The following is a 16,725-nucleotide window of genomic DNA, read 5'->3' on the forward strand; positions in this document are numbered from 1 at the left end:
TATATTATAAATAGGGAGCACAGGAACAGAGATGAATAAAAATACAGAAAGTTTCAACTCTTAATAGGTCTATATCACAGATCTGAAAGTCTTAACAATATTTAGTTGCTTGACTCAGAATCCTAAATTTCTCAAGAGCTGGCTCGAAAGGTGCCTGATCTTAGACTGGATTCCCCTCTTACTTTTATGTCTTTTATGTGTTAAGGATTTAGCACAGTGGATCTGAACTGTAGAATATGTGAATTACTGCTGTCCTAACTAGTGGGGAATTTATAAGAACTGCTGTCCACTGTGCTATACGAAATATACATATTTTTAGGCATTTAATAATGTGGCTGTCATCTCTAAACAACATGCAAGTGGCCAATTATTAAAGTACATTAAAATATTTTTTCTACATTGAGATCATCACACCTGTAATTACCCGACAATTAACAAGGGAGGAGGTGGGGCAGTCATTCGGCTTAATGCTTCCCAACTTAAATCTCAGGTGATTACAAGAGGTGAAAGGGGCAAGAGAGCCTCTGTGCCTCATAATGGAGGCCTACTGATCCATCTAAGTAGGTACCACTGTGTGGGCACCAACAATAGCAGAATGCATGTTGACAACAGGGTTCTTTCCAAATGTTGCACCTCTATGCTTCATCCTAAGACAATTCCAGAAGACTTAGAGAAGAACTCTGTGTAGAGGTAGCTCCTAGAAGACAACTAATCCTGTGACCCCCACATGTTTCACAAGACCCCGTTAATTACATCCTTAGAGATGGAGTGTTCAACAGCTTAGGGTGGTGGTGCTGTGGGCCTGACTTGAGTCTCTTTTTATTTACTCTCTCACTCTATAGTCCACAGGGACATGTGGTCCATACCAAAATGCTGCTGGTTCTCACACTGATTTTCTCTCATTTTGAAACCATATGAATAATATACAAATACAAACCAAGAGCTGGAGTGTAAAGTAGCTGATAATAGTGCCCCTCATCTCCTGATCAGCTACATTCAGCTTGGGAGTACTGTAAAAGAATTCTTGGCACCTTTTCTCTGGGAAAATTTTGGCTCAAGGTTTCAATTTGATTTCTATTCCCAGGGATCAAGAATAGCCATACTAACCAGGCTGCTTTCCTGCCTCTTCCAAATTGGAATTCCCATCTCGATCTGGAACGGCTGCTGGGAGGAACATGCTGCTGGGCATCACCATCTCAGGAGTGGTCACCTGAGGAGTGAGAGGCAGAGAAACAAGGAGAGTCCAATGGAGAAGAAAGAGAGACAAAGTAGGGAAATGTTTAAAAATTATTTAATAAGCAAAATTAGCCTTCACCAGTGTAAAGCCAGAGGTGTCACTTTTCATAGCTTGCTGAAGATTCATGTTTATTAGACAAAGCTCACATCAGTCAAAAGTGTTTCTACGGTTACATTCTGGACATAATTAGCAGTGCACACTTGAAGATAATCTTATTATTAATATTTTTCCTTTATGCAGAATTTTGACTTTGATCACTGACAATGTTTTGTCATGGGCTGTGAAACTTCTTGTGCAACCAATTAGGTAGATAAGTTGAAAGGCCCACCTTAAGCTGCTGAAAACATAATAAGGGCCCTAATTAAATCATACCTAGTAAAGTACACTGTAATCTTGAAGCAGGGAGCATTGTAGTACTGTTTTTAAAATGTATTCAGGCAGGAAGAGGAGGGGGATAAGCATGAAGGAAAGGGTAAGAATAAGAAGAGAACAAAGGAAAGGCTAAGGACATGCAGACACACTGGCAGATCTTCTAGGAAACAACGTTTTGTATGTAACCCTTTACAAGCTGACATCAAGAGCAAACAAGCATTCCCTGTAACTCACGTAAGCCAGGATTTCTCCTGGAGTCCTTGCCTGAGGTATACAACATCAGAGGGCACCTCTGGCCAGTGTCCTGGCCAGAGTGGGCACTCCACATAGCAGCCACATAGCAGCCTACAAGAGGAGAGCCCCATCTTGACCATATCCATTGTTCCCTAATACAGCAATTCCAGGATTAGCCTGGATCAAAAGAAGTACAGTTTTAGGTCAAATCCTCAGTCATTTCTCCAGTCCTCCTTGCCATCTGGCCAGAAACTTGTCCAAACAAGTTACTGTTTGCTCTAGGTTAATGTGATAAGTATCCCTCAATGCAAGGATAAAAAGTTCGTAGTTTAAGAAGAAGCAATATCCCTTTGCCTACTATGGGGTGAGAAGGTAGGTGGGGGTGATATTCTCAAGTAAATTAGAAATCATCATTTGATGACAGCCTGAAAATGGACTGACTTATAGGTTGCAGGGACAGAAACTACAGCCACCACTAACTTTTCTACTTGGTGCCCAGCCCCACTTGGAGACATTATTTTCCCATCAAACACAATTTTACTGCAATAACATCTTTACTCGCTATTCTAAGGATTGGAACAACTAGATTTCTGTTCAAAATTAGATCCTATCTTAAATTACTATTAATTTTTAATGGTTTGGAGATCCTGGCCTTGCTTAGAGGAGCTGCTGACATGTTCACTAGACTTCTCACTGATAGGTTCAATTTCCTGGAAGAAACCTGAACAACTGCCTCCATCGACACCAAAAAGGTAACTCCCCACCTTGTATAGACGTGTTTGAATAATTTCAGCAACCCAGATGCCTATAGTTGCAAAAATGAAGCAACAAGCTTCTGACAAATGCTGGGTTTCCACAGAGCAGGTGTGTGACAGGTGAATGTGTGTGACATAGCATCCCTGCTCTCCCTGACATCTGCACCCTCACACAAAGCTTGGTGGCAGCTGGTTAAGGCTAGCTGTTGATGAATCGTTAGGAATGGAGCAGAGATTGCCAAACTCATTCCATCTATTTTCTTTTTAATAGAAAACATTTCTGACCAGTGTGGTTGGGGAGTCCAGTGGGAATCCAAGAAGTGAAAGGTCACCGATTAATTTATAGTCCTCAGCCGAGGGGGAGCACAAATGGTTGGGGGCAAGAAGGGGAAAACTGGAGAGGAAAAAAAGATCCCCCCCACCTCCTTCTCAGTTGTAGCTGCAGGATCAGTCCTTTTGTGGGATCTTTAGGAATTATGAAAAATGAATCAGGAGATATGGAAAAAAAAAAAGCCCTACAGAGTAAAAAAGAATAAAATTATCTAACACCTCAGCTGCACATCATTATAGAAAACTGTGGGCTTTTTATACGCATTACAGTAAGGTAGACATTCCCTCTAACCGACTCAGTAAGACGGATCAGTAATTGTTTTCATACAGTTTAATTAGAAAAACTCAGATGGCTATGAATAATAATGGAAAAGAGAGACTTTTGCACTTGAAAGGTTGAAGTCAATCAAGTGTGAATGACGGCAAAAAAGAAAAAAAAAAAAAAAAAAGACACCAATTCATCAGCCCTCTGTTGTCTCGCTGCGACTTTAATCATAATTCCTGATTGGGATTCAAGAAGGCAGTAAGCAGCGGTTCTTTGTCTGCCTTCACCTTCCATCAATTAACTCTCTCCGAAATATAATCATCAACCTCACATGCTCCTCTGCATCTTAATCTGGGCCTCCAAACCTGTAAGTCTTGCCCTGTATGTGTTTAAGTAATTACTTTTTATCTACCTGCATCTTCTTAGGTATAGTTTACACCATCTCTCCCTGAGTGGGAAAAATGATTTGGTATATGAAATTTAACGGGCAAGAAATTCCCAGGAGGTGAAGAGACTCCCTTAAAGGGAAGCCTAAGAATCCAGAAATTCTGGTGGGGTATATCTGCGCATGTGTCTAAACAGGTTAACAATGGAAGCTGGCTTGTGGCATGGACTACTCGAGGACCCCATGTCAGTTCTCAGACACTAATGCCTGTTTTCATTCCTCCTTCTTCCGCCAGTTTTCAAAGCTTTTCACACAAATCTTGCATGAATTTTCCTAAAGTGCCATAAATATAATCCAGCCAAGAGAGCTCAATGAAGAAAAGGATAGGTGGCCAAAGGTGAAGGAGATCCTTCAACAGTTGCCTTGGCATCCCCATTATTTCCCAATTATATCTGTCCACCAAACTGCACGGAAGGTTCAGAGTGTGCCATCCACAGTCTCTGATGAACAGCTGAAACGCAGGGAAAGAAAATCACTCAACTGTGCTCAGCCCAGTTCTTCAAAGGCCTTCTCTTTCACTAGAAGCACTGGAGTACATATGTGCATGAGAGACTAAAACAGGGCTACATCATAACCAGAGCCATCACAAGTGTGCCCAAACCTCAGACCCTCAAATAACTGGATCCCATCACCAGCTCCCGTGCACAAAGATGCACACACGCATATTCTCTGTCTACCCCCTACCTCCATCAAAAAAATCAAAGCCAAAAGTTTTGAGGTTTGGCCAGATGACAGTACACAGCTGGCCTAAACACCTACACTTACTACATTGACTATTCTATCCACTAGAATCCATTAGGTTGATTCTTCTAATAATCTGTACACCTGTAAACACTGAACACATTGTGTCCCCCACACTCTACTTGCTCTTGTATTGAGGGGACCTAAGAATATTAAAACAGACTTTTAATAAAAAGTAAAACAAAGAATTTTCTGGTTAAGAACATTCATCTCTTAGAGCCACTGTTTCCTCAGCATTTTGCATCTATGAAGATCGGTCTCAGCTATGCAAAGAGCAGTTCCATGGCAATCTTCTAGGACACTTCGTGTGCCCCTCCCATTCCTTCTGAGCCAGGTCAACTGCATCCCTCTCCAGTGTATGCAGAGCTGATCGAAATCTAGCAAGAAAACCATCAGCTGAGTTGGGATGCTGAAAGTCTAGAAACAATGGCTCTAACATTGTCTTAATGAGTAAACACGTCTCATGTATTAACAACAGAAATGATGGAGTTCTGCTCCAATGCAGAAAATCCTTTAGTTTAAACAATTCTCATAAATAACAATAGAAATAGAGGAGCTCCCCACTGATGCTGAAACTCTTCAAACTTAATTCCCAAACAACTTAGCTGTTGAGAAGGAAGAGCCTGGAGTGACTCTGCTCATGCATTCATCTGATCACCATTCGCTGAACACTGAACTCCTGTGCTGCATGCTTGTGAGATACAGAGAGCACACGATCCCTGTCCCCAAGAAGCTTACAATTCAGAATAATCAATCTTTTAGAGCTTGTGAACTCCGTAGAAAATTTGATGAAAGTTGCATTCCCCCAGAAAAATACTTTCACACATAGAGTACTGCAGATAACCTCAGGGAATTCACAGGCTCCCTAGAGAGAAATCCAGGGACTCAAGTTAATAGCCTTTGTCCTACTAAGAGAGGTGACATAGGCTATTTTAAGTATCTAGCTCCTGCCTTCTCCTAGCTTGGTTCATTATTTTGGATTATGATTCAAGTTAATGTCTTTCAAGATTCTTATTCAGTGAGTGTACCCTAGAGCCCCAAGGACATACCTTATAGAACCCAGAGTCCTAAATGTGGGCCTGATCCCCACTATGATACTTGGGAGGGGCCTCAGATGTATATTCTTTCTCAGTAGAAGGACTTAGAAGCCCTCCCCACTGACCTCTCTTCTGGGGCTGGGTGTGAAATGGCCAAACAGAACATCCTATACAGCCAAGAGGCACACTTTGCTAATTAAAGACATTATGGGACTATTTGTGCAAATTCACCTCTCAAGACCACTCTCAGACAGGCTAGCCTACCTAGGTTATATCAATGCAACCAACATGTTCTATGTGGTGAAAGGAAAGGTCTTTTCTTAGGAAAAGTGTGGATCTGGCTTCTCTGAGACCCTTATCCCTATAGCCTTGGCACTGCTCAACTAAGTAGGGCTTCTTTTTGAAACGTTCATGATTCTAAGTGAAACTAGACTTGTCAAGACTTAAGACTCTGAAGGAAGCCTCAAATCCCTCATTTTTCAGTGACGATCAATAGAAGAACCTCAGACAGTGAAGAAGAGGGGAGGCCTTAGGAATTCTCCCCTGGCACACACTTGGCCTACCAGTCTCTACATTTTTGTGAATGAGGTTCTGTTGCTATCTCAAAAATGTGGGCATGAAGTTAAAACCTAACTGCTTCCAGGACTGAGCATTCTACCTAGTAGTGTATCAAAAGCTGACTGCCCAGTGAGTTTGCCTGCTCACTTCCTCTTCGTCCTTAGACGTTCACTGGGGCTGCTCCCTGGCCTCTACTCCTCTGCAGCTAACTAAGCAGGGCAGCTCTTGGCAGAAGAGCTTCAAGGTTTCCCTCCCCCCCGCCCCCTTCAGCAAATGTGCTAGGTTGGTCACAGGTTCGTGGCATCTGAGGGCTTACTGTTGTCTCTAAAACGTCTTCTCGAGGTTGCCTATCCATTCGTTTCATATTTTGAACATAAAACCCACTAGTAAAAACTGCAGAGCCATGTTAACATTCATCTGGGCCAGAAAAAAATGTAGCCCCAAACCAAATTTTTAAAACTGGGAGTGAGGAAGACCAAAAAAGAATATGGGTGAGAGAACAGGGAACACATGAGCAGTCTCTCACACACATACACATACACACACACACGCAGAAGAGAGAGCTGAGGAGGAGAATGAATTGGAGAGAAAAGCTTCATTAGACTCAGAGAGGAAAGCAGTGGCAGTATACCAAGGTCACATCTAATTTAGACCATCTAATTGGCAAACAGGGCTCCAAATGGCTATCATCTCACAGGGCTTGGATTAATGAAGCCCGATTATTTTCATTACCTTCCTCTGAGATGGAGACAAAGTGAGATAGCAGGTACCAGGCGGGTGCAACAGCCTGAGGGCCAGTGGCCACCAGAGAGCCCCAGTGGGGGGAGGGGTGAGAGCAAGACAGCCAGCCTGTCCCAGAGACACAGACACACATGTAGCACAGAGGCAGAGAAATGACTGAAAAATCACAGAAGACAAACTATTGCTCCCTAAAGAGAGATACAGAGGAAACTGCAGGCAGTGCAGGGCCAGGAGCAGGAAGAGCAGTCTGTGCACACACACACAAAAAATATTAACCAGCAAGAGGAAGAAGACAAAGGGCTAGCGAAAAAGGTGTTCCAGGGCTGCTCAGGAAGCAATCCCCATCTTCATTTTGAGGCCATATTTTGTTAAGTAATCTAAGAACAAAGACTATTTCCCCAAATTAATGCTCTAGGATCCCAGTAGTATGTCCCGTCACTTAAAAAGATAGTGATCAATTAGAGCAATTTAAGAGTATTGAGATGTCATGGTAGGTGGACTTTCCCATTTTTACCTAGGGGTCACAAACATGTTCCCAACCCCTGTACCCTCCCTCCCCAAACGATTGGGAAGTTAAGACCAAAAAGTAGCAGTTTCTACATCACCACTGATTTGAAATCTCCAGCTTCTGTGTAAATAGACCAGACTCAGTTATATGAAACTTGACATTGGGGGTGGGCTTCCAGCCAGGCCTGGAGGGGCACTTGTCTCATCTCTCTTAAGCTTTACAGATTTCTTTCATATGACGTGTGTAAAGACACCATTTGGAGCTCTGTTTCCAACAGGTCAAAAAGAATGAAGTGCTGTGGGTGCCGTTTCCACAGTGGAGGGCCAGAGCTGCAACTGCTCCCAGTAGAGAATATTTTTTAAGCCCCCTCATCTGTAAAAGGAAGGGGGCCCATGGAAGACACAGATATGAGATGCAGAGCATAAGCAAGCAGCCGTCACCATAGTAACAGACATATTAGACACTGCAGGTTCCTGAAAGCTGTCTGATAAGGTATTATTAAATGAAGCCTCCTCAAAACACTCTCCATTTACAACTGAACGGAAAGACATTGTGTAGAAAGTAATCTCTTTCCGTTCATCAGGGCGGAATTTACTTTTAGAGGGACCAAAACCCAATTCAAGCTAGATCCTGAGAACTTGGACTCAGACAGCAAATAATATTTACCAGAATTTATAGCTTTAGACACTCTGGACACACCCAGGTCTGCCAGGAATTTTCTTTTTGGTTGATTTTGCCAGCTTTTCCTATTCTGCAGCCAAACACTACCTGTGATGAGGAAGTTGTCACTCCGCTCACTGCCATTCATTTAGCCACTCAGGGACAAAGCAGACATAACTTTCTCCTCTTGGAGGATGAATAACTGTGGACTGACTATTTCTTAATGATATTGTTTAGAAAATGGAGGTTCAATTTGAGGGGCATTTCTCATCCTCCCGTTTGCAGAGCTCCCTCTCCAGTTAGCCAGGAGTAAACAGAGATATAGTCAGAAAGCCTAACCAATACTTTTCCAAGGCCAATTTTCTAATAAAATTACACTAAAACACCCTCTAGGTGCATGATTTTAACCACCGTTCATTATAATCACTTAGTTGTAATATAGCTGCAAATTCTGTTTTAATACCAAACTTCTCAGAGAAAAGATACTACCATCTGTTTTGATTTGTCAGCTGCACAGACCAAGATCAGGATTCCAGTCCTCAAGAGAATTCCAGCCTCACCCTGTGATATGGTTACAAATTTCCCCCTAACCCTGGATGCTCATCTTTTACTGCTAAATTAAAGGGTCTACATGGAAATGCATTATTTGGCTCAATGCAAACCATCCTCACGACTTGAAAAACCAACTCAATACCAACAGCCCAGCACTGACTCCATCTTCCTATGCAAATAAATAAATAAGAGAGTACAAAATCACCCTAACATGCACTTTTATGCAAAGAATAAAAAACCCTTATTACAATTTATGTTTCCTACAACTTTCAACTTATTCCTGAAGCCACTAACGTTCTCTTGTTCCTAACAGATCAACTTCCTATAACCAGCACATTCCCCACAATTTGCACACTTCACAGAAACATTTGGAAAGCATCTCCATTGTCTGCTGTGGAAAGACGAGGCAGGCAGGGGTTCCTATGCAAAATGCCAAACATAGGACCTTTAGGGAAAATGTTTCTCCTACATAATTATGCTGCCAGGGATTCTTCTAGAACAACATTTCTTAACCAAGTTCCATAGATTAACTTCAGGGTATCCTTATGCTCCCCGGCATTAAATGCACACTTTTGTATACGCAGAATACTTGATGGAAGTCTGTAAGAGTGGCTGTCAAACTTTAGCATGCACAGAATAACTTAGCATGGCTGTTACACAGCTTTCATCAGAGTATCCAAAAGGTTGAGAATCACTTACTTGAGAAGATGCTAGTTAGTGGGTTAACTCCCAGAAGTATCTTAAGATTATTTCTGGGAGTTACACCATTAGCATTCTGTCCCTGGAGACTTTGTTGGCAGATGAAGAAGATTCATAATGATCACCAGACTCACTATGTTACATGTGCTTTACTACTGCTATTGTAAAAAATATGACAAACAATAGATATTTAAAACATAATTTATGCTGTAGTCCCTAGGGATGAAGAAATGAAGTGTTGTACTGTCTATTACAAATCAGTCATGCAAATTACTACTGGCCCAGAGTTCCTAGAGTAGATTTATATTAAACAGAAAAAATAATCACCTGAGCCAAAGAAAAATGTAGTTAGGTATTATTGATAGTGTCTCCTTCCCCACACCTCTTTCTGCTACTTCAGGCTACCACGGTTCCAGCAGACTAGGTGATGGAAAGTATGACGAGGCCTGGGAAAATCCCCCTTGTTGAGTTATTTCCAAGCTTGGTGACAATGCTGAGGAAACCAAATTTATAGAAACCCACCTGTCCACTTACAGAATCTTTAAACATTGTTCACCAGTCTATTTGAAAATATCCATGGAAAGTGAATTTATAGCCTGAAAGATCTCTGAAATGAAACTCATGCTGGGTCACCTCTGAGTTTCCCACTGGCTGCTAAAGTTCTCTTGATGCATCATCAATTACATGCTACTCACGACTAAACATCACTTACAACAATATTCATTAATTTTGCATAACCAAATGGAATAGGATATACCTAAAGGTTATATTTCTGTGACCTGCAGTTACAATGTAGTATTCTGAACAAACTACCTCTCTGGCAATCTTTGCCTGAAAAGGCAATCAAATTAACTTCTTATTACTTCACTTTTGAAATAATGCTAAGTTAGAGGTAAGAATACATCTCTTTGGTGGTTTTTCTTTTCACAAAAAGGAGAGGACTCTCACAGCAGCCCCAGCACAAATCAAAAGTAAGATGTTAGTATCATCTGTGGTATTTAGAAGAGTTTTCGCATTAAGATTAGATTTAAATCTTTATGCTAACCTTGTGGGCCATGTTGCAGTGGTCGTTTAGAGCCATGCTTTCAAAACCTGCCGGTGTAGCAACACCATGTTCAAAACACAAAACCCACATTCATGAATCAACACGTTATATTCAATTGACCATTTTCCTGCTTTTCAAACAGAAGTATCCACTTGAGAAACTCCAATGTTACAAGGCCACATTCCTGGAGTTGGACAACATGAGTTCAAGTCTCAGCTCTGCCACTTAAAATCAGCATCTAGTAAATTAACTTCTCTAAGCCTTAGTTTTCTCATCTGTTAATCTGAGCTTGTCAAACTTTCTTTTGTTTTCTAAACAGGGCTGTTGTGAGATTGAAATGAGACATAATAAACTAAGATCAACCCAGAACTTGACCCTGCTACATAAGGTTTGGAGAATCTAAATAACAATTTCATCATATAAATGGTCTATACCTCCATGTCTGGAGGGGAAAGAGGATGATATGGGAAGTTGAGAAACACATACATATTCAGCACCTTGGGCCTGATCATGCCCGGTCTAAGGCAGTAGAGTAGAGAGAACAAAGGTCACAGGACTAGGACAACTTTCTGACATCTCCAACTCTACACTGGCTTTCACCTCCAGCAACACAGCATGTTCTCCACGCTATTGCTTTGACCTCTGGGGAAAGAAAAGCCACAGGGTCGTGCTCCTGGTGCCTTACCGTCATAATGAGCTTCTCCACGCAGTCAGGTGCCACACTGTGGAGGTGGGTGAGGTGCAGCTGGAGGTGGATCTTGTTGTTGAGCATGTCCTGGCACAAGGGGCAGCGAAGCATGGGCTGTACCGAGTGCTGTGTCATGGCATGCACCCGGAGCCGGTTGACATCGGCGTTGCTGTACTTGCAGTAGGGACACTGGTACATCTGTGGGGAACATACCCACCCCTCTGGCTGAATCTTCACTTCTCACCAGCAACTTTTGTCTGCCCCAAGCCCACCCACCCAAGGGTTCATTTCCCTCCAGTGACCAACACCAACCCCAGCCTTACATCAGCAGAGCCCACACCAGGCTCACCTGCTCTGGTTTAGTCTCCTCGGATGTTTTTGGTCGCTTCGAAGAGAGGGGAGACTCTGAGCTACCTGGGAAGGAGATCCGTTTGGAGGTTGCAGGAGAATCTGTCAGCTCCTTCTCTCCTTGGCTGGATGTGGCTGGAAGAGATCATGGAAGATGCAACACAGCAGCCAGACCAGGCCAGCTCCCAGAGGGTTTTTGTTAGGTGAAAATCAACATTCGCAGGATTTTCTGGAAACACCAATATCCAAGAAGGATGAGCATCCAGACTGGCTTATCAAGCATGCTGGAAAAGAAATGTTTTTTCCTCCCCTCATGAATTCCAGCCATTACTTTAACATCTGAACACCAGAGAAAAAAGATAAAGAAATGGAGCAAGAGGTTCCATGTTGGATTTAAATAGTTTTAAGCTAAATGCAGTCTGTTCTGAAGTCCCCCAGTGAAGACACAATCTGCTGGCTATGGGGGGCAGTAGGCTGAGGGTGGGTGGGAAACTCACTAATTGCTTTGCCAACCACTTAGTCAACCAAATACCAGACACCCTCTGTTTACCCTCTGCTTTTATAAACTACATGCTCACACAACTTTTTTGTCCTAGTTCTCGGAATCACACATGACACATCATAGCATGATAAATGTAATCTGAGAAAGGTTTACATGGATATCTGCATACAAATATGTGGAAAAATCAAATCTGGGTTTCGCGATTTGCTTTTGGGGAAGAAGCAATTGAGAAGTGGAACTGGGCAGGGTGTTAGTCCAAGTTATAATGTAGGCAATGCTACAGACACAAGAGTTTATTCAGAGTGGGTGGTAAGAGGAAAAGTTTCCTAACTGCATGCCCAAACCATGCCCTCCGCATCCCTTTCCCCACCCCAAAACCAAAATACTAATTAATGAGGACAGGCACGTGGGACTTAAGTAGCAAGCAGTGGGTATGGGAGTGGTAGTGGGAGTAGTCCTGTGAAGCACAGAAAGGGATCTGGAGGATTTTGATGAGCAATGGCTGTGTAAAGGGTTTAACTGAGAAAGCAGGGCTCTTCCAGTGTAATGCAAATTCCAGGATGGTTGGATTTGGGCATTCCAAAACCTGGTGAGTATCTGATGGTTGGCTCTCTCACTTGTTTTTGACGTGGGGCTCTGTTTTTCATAATTTTGCTAAAAGCAATAGGAAAAAAAAATCCCCTGAAAATGGTAATAAGAAAATATATATCCACAAAATAATCTGACACAGCATTTACGTCAAAAAAGCTTCATTTTTACTCCTTTGTAAAACTGCTTTCTGTCTCACCTTGCCTAGTTATCTAGTGTATATTTCTACTTTATGCTTGCTTAAGCTTTGAAATTTGTGCTGATGTGGACACCAAGATGCTGTCATTATAGATGTGTATGTACTTTAATAAACAATTTTAGAAAATCAATTTTATTCATTAAAATCATAAAGCCACAAAATAATTTTGAAAAAAATTGCTAAATGCAGGAAATATTCCAGGAAGTTGATGCTCTTCCCAGAATGCGTATCTCATGACCTTTAACCCCAGTATCTTGGTAACCTGGTCTTCGTAAGTTTGTAAGACATCTATTATTTAAAAAGTACAAGGACAGGCATATTACACACAGACTCCTCCTCCTCCCAACACACACATTCATAACAGTACTTTAATCTGTCTCGAATCGACTTCAAACCCATTTTGCTCTTAATGGGAGTTATTCATTTTCACTTGAAAGGTAATATATGATGGCTGGATATTTAATGTGATAGACTGGCTGCCGATTAACTAGGTGCTGTAACATTTCAGACCAGTTCCCCCATGGTGCACTTCCCATCTCCTGGCCCCCTGCAGACCTGATCCTGCAGAACCTCACATGGCAGGTTTTAGACATGAGCCCTTGCCTGAACGCTCCCACAACAGGAGTCTTTAATTAACATTTTAGGGACTTCAGTTATTCTTGGCCCCTCCCTGAAGGTTCCCTGTTCATCATTTTCACTTTTGCTCAGTGGCTATCTTCTATATACTAGCTATTCAAATGTATTCTAATGATGGGGAGGGAGGAGAGGGATCAGGTGAAGTTTAGATGCTTATTTGTCACAGGCATCCTTTGCCTTCCCTAGTTCCATCCCAACCAGTGGGCGTTTGTTTAGGCTGAGGGCTTATGGTTAGGAAAGAGCTGCTATCTGCTCTTCCTTCCTCTAGAGGCAAACCAAGACACAGAATCAATTCTGAACACCCGTCCCTGTCTTCCTTAGGTAGTTTGACCTGAAACACTGCCTGCTTTTACAGGACTGTGACCCCACCTTGTAAAGAGCCATCAATCTGCCTGCCACCCTGTCTTTGGAATGACTGTCAATTGTACAGGTGATCAGTGGTGTGAGTGAATGGGCACTGAGGCAGAGACCACCCAACTAATCTCACTCACTCAGCAGTGAAAAGCAAACACAGTAGCCCACTACAGCACCCACTTCGTTGTAGGACCAATGAGCCCATCCTCTTCCCTCAACACCAAACACGTAATGAATTGTGACAGGGTTGCAGAGGTGAGAATTCTGGGTTGAGAAGCCACTATTCTTTCCCCCTGCATGGAGGCGGGGAACTTCTATGATTTTTTTGTTCCAACTCTCAAACTGCTCTGGAATTCTAAAGCTTCCTTTGTGAGCTTGAGCTACAGAGTCCCTGCAAAGCATTTTAAAAAATAAAATTGGCACTCATTCTCAGTAACACAACAGCCCTTCTATCATATGAAATACTGTATCTACTGGTGAAAAGGCTTCTGGGGTTCAACTCCCTTCTATCCAGGAAAACCAGCATTTTTATTTGATCAATTTTTTTTTTTTTTTTAATCTAGAACTGGCCATGAGCCCCCTGCTGCTCACTACCTCCTTCTATGAAGATACAGCCATGCCATTCATTATTATAGATTCCCTTATAAGGAAAACACCCAGTTTCAATCCACTGTTTTCCCTGGGTGATGTGGGGACTTCTCTAAGAGTTAGGTTAACTACAGCTGACACAGCCCCCTCCCTAGCTTGACCTCAGACATTAAAACATCAGTCCTTATCAAAACATAGTACCAAAATCTTTACAGTTTCTGTAGACATGCAAACAACTGTGCAAGTTCTCCATCAGCTGCTGGATAAAGGCTTATGAGAGCCACAGACAGTTCCAGGTTTTCTTAAACTGCTGTATCTGAACAATTTAAAAAAGGCCAGAGTCTCAAAATCAATTTCAACTTCAGTTCTATCACTAGCATACACTGTGGGCATAAGTAAATGAGGCTGTATAAACAGCAAGAGAGAATGTACTGTGGTTTTTTGCTTCAAAGACTTTCCTAAACTTAAATTCTAGGAGAGATGTCACAATATTGAAACTACTACTTTAAAAAAAAGAAATCGATTATTGGTCACTCTGAGCCCACTAAGATTTCACATTAAAAAATGAAACCAACCAAATCTGTTGACTCATAGCATTCCGACTCATAGCAACCCTGTAGAACAGAGTGGAGCTGCCCCATACAATTTCCAAGGAGGAAGAAATAGATATGGTTCAGAGACAAGCCAGAGTTTAAACAATCAACGCCTGGAACCTTTGGTTTATACGGGTACCAAAAAAACCAAACAACTTGAAGAGTTACTACCTATAGTGGTTTTTACAGTAAAGACAAAATGAATTGCAAACAATCTAGAAGTCTTATAACAGGGCATGGTTAAGCAGATAAGGTACAGCCATTCTACTGAGTATTAGAAGACATTAAAAATGATAGCTATGAAGCAATATGGGAAAATGTTTGGGAACATTAAATGGAAAAAAATGGTAAAAATTGCATTATACCATGTAAAAAAAAAGGCATTAGAAAAACGACTAGAAGAAAATGAATGTTGTATTAAGGTGATGTCTTCATGGACATTTTCCCATTTTCTAAGTCTGTCATTTAGTTACATTACATTTAATGATGTGAACAGTTTAGCATTTAAACTGTCCATGAAAAAGTTTATATGTGAGTGTACATGCTACAGATGACATACTCCATATAAAGCTAGGCCAATGGGAAATGCTGGGTGGCACCTCTACCACAAAATCTAATAGCATGTGAGCTGGGAATTCCTTGGCACACAAACTTTTAAGGTCTGAAAAACTACTTGTTCAACAGGTGAGTTGTTATGGTTGTCTTACCTAACACACTGATGAGACATGGGAAGGGCTGGCATGTCCTTAGTATGTAGTACAGAAAATTCAAAGTAGGTTTTCTGGGCCCAGAGCCACTATTGCCCCTAAACTGTGATAGGTTGGCCACTAAAAATGACAAAGACAAATACTAAGAGAGGCAGACCTGATTCATGATGCTTCATTCTATTTTCTTAGTTTCCTCTACATTGGAGGCAAAAGAGTTGCATTTTAAAAGGAAACACAGTAGGCACTACATGGTTTCCTTAATTAAAAAAAAAAAATCATTTACATATGGAGACATCAACTTCCAGATATCCTGTTTTCATCTTATTTCTTTAAGTAGAGTATTTAACTTCTAAAAATAATTTTTTAAAAAGTTACCCTTTCTCTCCACACTAATCAGAGGGAGTAGGGAAGAGTGCCGATCTGGATTCATGCATATTATTATTATTATTTGCAGTTTTCAAGAAATGGTGTTAATACTTTCAAGCACATAGAGTAATTAAAACACTGCTAGCAAAGCTTCATGTAGAATGTGACTGACTTTAATGAATAAATAAAGATGGTGTCATTTAGGGAGCTTGTAAAGTACGGTAGAAACATAGCCCTTAAACATTATAAATTTTTTTTTATAACTGCACCTGGAGCCCTGGTGGTGTAGTGATTAAGAGCTAGGCTGCTAACGAAAAGGTTGGCAGTTCAAATCCAACAGCTACTCCTTGGGAACTCTATGGGGCTGTTATACTCTGTCCTGTAAGGTCGCTATAAGTTAGAATTGACTCAACAGCAACGGGTTTGGTTTTTTGTTTATAACTGCACCTAGGAGCCCTGGTGGCACAGTAGTTAAAGCACTTGGCTGCTAAGTGAAAGGTCAGTGGTTCAAGCCCGCTAGCCGCTCCCACAGGAGAAAGATGTGGTAGTCTGCTTCCGTAAAGATTTACAGCCTTGGAAACGCTGTGAGGCAGTTCTACTGTCTTACAGGGTCACTATGAGTTAGAATCGACTTGATGGCATTGGGTTTGGTTTGGTTTTGGCATTAACTGCACCTGACAAAAGTGTTCTTCCTAGGTACAAATTCGCACCCAATCCTCCCTAACAAATAAAAAAATCCTAGTCACTGAAATTTTTGCCACAGAAAACATGAGTTATATTGGCAATGCCACAGACTGCCAATGGATTTAATGCCTACACATACTTCGTGTCTCATCTAGTGACTTGGTCTGTACAACACTAAAGCCAAGTTAGGCATAGAGTTGCTGCCTCATGAAAAAGAAACCTGAAGAAAATTGGAAATGAAGTAGAACTGGAACCTCTTGGTACAGTGGGCATTCTGTACCACAGGCTAGCCT

General features: G+C 41.6%; 1 protein-coding gene across 11 annotated transcripts in view; it reads right to left on the bottom strand.

Annotated features, from left to right (window-relative positions):
• The window catches only part of ZFHX3 (zinc finger homeobox 3), a 288,226-nt gene that overhangs the window by 23,954 nt on the left and 247,547 nt on the right, over positions 1–16,725 (bottom strand). For all 11 annotated transcript variants that reach the window (XR_002787467.2, XM_064273833.1, XM_064273831.1 and 8 more), the window contains 3 exons: positions 11,217–11,350; positions 10,865–11,065; positions 1,108–1,210 (listed from right to left, as the gene is read on the bottom strand). Coding sequence is in view for 10 of the 11 variants with exons in the window: in XM_064273833.1 (XP_064129903.1) it covers positions 1,108–1,210; positions 10,865–11,065; positions 11,217–11,350 (438 nt within the window). In the remaining variant the exon portion in view is untranslated. The remainder of the gene's footprint in view (positions 1–1,107; positions 1,211–10,864; positions 11,066–11,216; positions 11,351–16,725) is intronic.

This window comes from Loxodonta africana, chromosome 21 (genome assembly GCF_030014295.1).
Source record: "Loxodonta africana isolate mLoxAfr1 chromosome 21, mLoxAfr1.hap2, whole genome shotgun sequence".
In the NCBI taxonomy this organism is placed as follows: domain Eukaryota; kingdom Metazoa; phylum Chordata; class Mammalia; order Proboscidea; family Elephantidae; genus Loxodonta; species Loxodonta africana.